Source organism: Lipotes vexillifer, unplaced genomic scaffold (assembly GCF_000442215.2).
Source record: "Lipotes vexillifer unplaced genomic scaffold, Lipotes_vexillifer_v1.1 scaffold498, whole genome shotgun sequence".
In the NCBI taxonomy this organism is placed as follows: Eukaryota; Metazoa; Chordata; class Mammalia; order Artiodactyla; family Lipotidae; genus Lipotes; species Lipotes vexillifer.
In genome coordinates this window covers 1138098-1140870 of record NW_006793744.1, presented here as the reverse complement: position 1 = coordinate 1140870, position 2773 = coordinate 1138098, and the positions used below count along the sequence as shown (strand labels likewise).

The following is a 2773-nucleotide window of genomic DNA, read 5'->3' as shown; positions in this document are numbered from 1 at the left end:
CAGCAGGACTCAGATACTTATACTTTCCTCTGGCCATGAAACACAAATACAAAAGCTCTAACCCATGAAAAGCAAGGCAGAGCATGCTGATAAACGGGATATTAAGGGTGATACGGAGACACTACACAGACTGCATGTTGCTCACCACAGGCACCCAGAGTCAGCACTCTGTGTCTTAGAGAGAACTGACACACAGCTAACAGTTCTGCGGAGAAATGGTGGAATTGATGGCAAGGCTTTTGTTACATATGTCACACCCAGATTAATAGAGCATGAATGATATTTCTGTTGCCTGGTAAAGCGAATAGATGTAACCTAAATCCAGGTGGAATTCAATTAGCAAATTCATAAATGAAGATGCTTTCATGCTTCCATGATCAACTCTAACTTTCTTTTTATGCAATAGTTTTCCACCTTCAGGGGCTTCCCTGGTGGTGCAGTGGTTAAGAATCTGCCTGCCAACTCAGGGGACACGGGTTCGAGCCCTGGTCTGGGAAGATCCCACGTGCTGCAGAGCATCCAAGCCCATGCGCCACAACTGCTTAGCCTGTGTTCTAGAGCCCGTGAGCCAAAACTACAGGGTCCACATGCCACAACTACTGAAGCCCCTGTGCCTAGAGCCAGTGCTCCGCAACAAGAGAAGCCACCACTAGGAAAAGCCCACGCACCGCAACCAAGAGTAGCCCCTGCTCGCCGCAACTAGAGAAAGCCCGCGCACAGCAGCGAAGACCCAACGCAGCCAAAGATTAAATAAAATAAATAAATTTATAAAAAAAAATAGGGCTTCCCTGGTGGCGCAGTGGTTGAGAGTCCGCCTGCTGATGCAGGGGACACGGGTTCGTGCCCCGGTCCGGGAGGATCCCACATGCCGCGGAGCGGCTGGGCCCGTAAGCCATGGCTGCTAAGCCTGCGCATCCGGAGCCTGTGCTCCGCAACGGGAGAGGCCACAACAGTGAGAGGCCCGCGTATCGCAAAAAAAAAAAAAAAAAAAAGTTTTCCACCTTCACTGGTCACTGGCACCCACCTATGACCTGTTTGTACTTCACTTTCCATTTCAAATAAATAACCTTAGTAAATAAGTTTTTTCTAAGACAATATCTGGCTAACTTTCCCCATCTAACTCTGACCAGAAATGGAACGGTTATTTCTCTATGTATCTCTCAGAAACATTTCCATACTAGGAAGCGGAAAAAATATTCCCACACAAATTTGTTAGTAATTCAGAAACCAAAACAGTTTACATCTTTGAAAATGCTCACTCTTTGGGGAGAATACTCTGGTGATCTGTAAATATGAACTATGAACTGTTTACACCTTTGGACGGATAATCTCACTTTGGGAAAGACATGTCATCTGTGGTTAGATGTTTGCAGTCAGTAACACTGAGATGCGGGCCAGTGGCGGGGTGGGGCTTAGAAAGCTCTGGTTCATGTGTTTATGCATACGGTTCACAGCTGTCCCAACTGGATAGAGTCCCTCAGATAACAAGCAGATGACATGCACTGGGTTGATACGTGAGGTGAGGTGCTGGAGCCAGCTCATGGGACGCAGCTGTGGCTGTGGGTATCTCTCCCCAGCTCCACAGTGAGTAGTGCCACATTGGGAGCTTGAGATCAGCCATGGCAGCAGTATTTACGCCACGGAAATCAGCAGTTGCTACAAATCAGGACTTTTCTCCCTAAAAAGCTGGTCGTTGAACATTTACCACTGATGCATGGATATGTATTATAAATTTAAAAGCACAGGATTCAAAATAGCATGTATACACAGATTACAGCTATGTTAAAATACACATCTATATTAGGATCAGAAGTAAACAGTGAAATGGTAAATAGAGCTTTATGTTTGGTAGATACTTTCTCTGCAAAGTTGAGTGACTAAAACAAAATCCTTTCACAGCCCTTGGTATGGTTCCAACTTCTTTTAATGCAATAGAAAATAAACGTACCATGTTAGATTCTAAAGGAATCAGTGATGTATGGCCCTGGAAGCTTGCCTGATATATACCAACTCCCAAGGAAACAGGCTGTGTTCTTTGAGCCCTATCTTTTGGGTGTGGAGGTATTTGAAGTTCTTAATCCATATATATATATATTTTTTACACTGATGAGATTCATTAGAATAGACTGCAATAGGAGTTTTTTAGATTAAAAATAAAGATTAATTTTTCAAAACCCCCAAATTCCAAAGGTGCACACATACCTCTGTAACCAAATGAAAGGAAGGTCTGAAAGTTCAACAAGACAAAACTTTTAAAATTTCAAACCTGAATCCAGAAGTTGTAAAATATTCATCAGTTTTCATAAGAAGGTAGTTAAAAAAAAACAACAAAAAACCTTGTTCTCACAATTCTCTTCCTTGCTTACCTAGCAGCCTCCTGAACATGATGCAATTTTTCAGAAAAGTTTAGAAGCACAGCATCTTTCTTCTGGGCTTCCTGGAACAAAACCAGAATTTCCTCTCACTATATAGGGATAAAACTGGAATTTTGTCCACTATACGAGAAAATTTTTTCAGGGCTTAAAGGAACCATAAAATCACTGTTCCCATTTTTAGACTTGATACATTCAAAGCAATTCACTGAGTCATGACCTCTTAGTCTGATATTCTTAGTAAAACTGACCAGAACTCTCCTACTCTAAAGAAACATTTAACTTCCCAGAGCAACTGATCCTGACATGAAACACGACTCATGTGCATGAAGACTCAGTGGAAGGAGGTGGTGGCTTAGCAGGGCTCATTGTTCTTAAGAGAATCCAATATATCCTGCTGA

General features: G+C 42.7%; 1 protein-coding gene across 1 annotated transcript in view; it reads right to left on the bottom strand.

Annotated features, from left to right (window-relative positions):
- Positions 1 to 2773, bottom strand: part of FHDC1 (FH2 domain containing 1) — a 34274-nt gene that overhangs the window by 8362 nt on the left and 23139 nt on the right. The window contains 1 exon segment of the mRNA XM_007466714.1: positions 2367 to 2437. Coding sequence (XP_007466776.1) covers positions 2367 to 2437 — 71 coding nt within the window.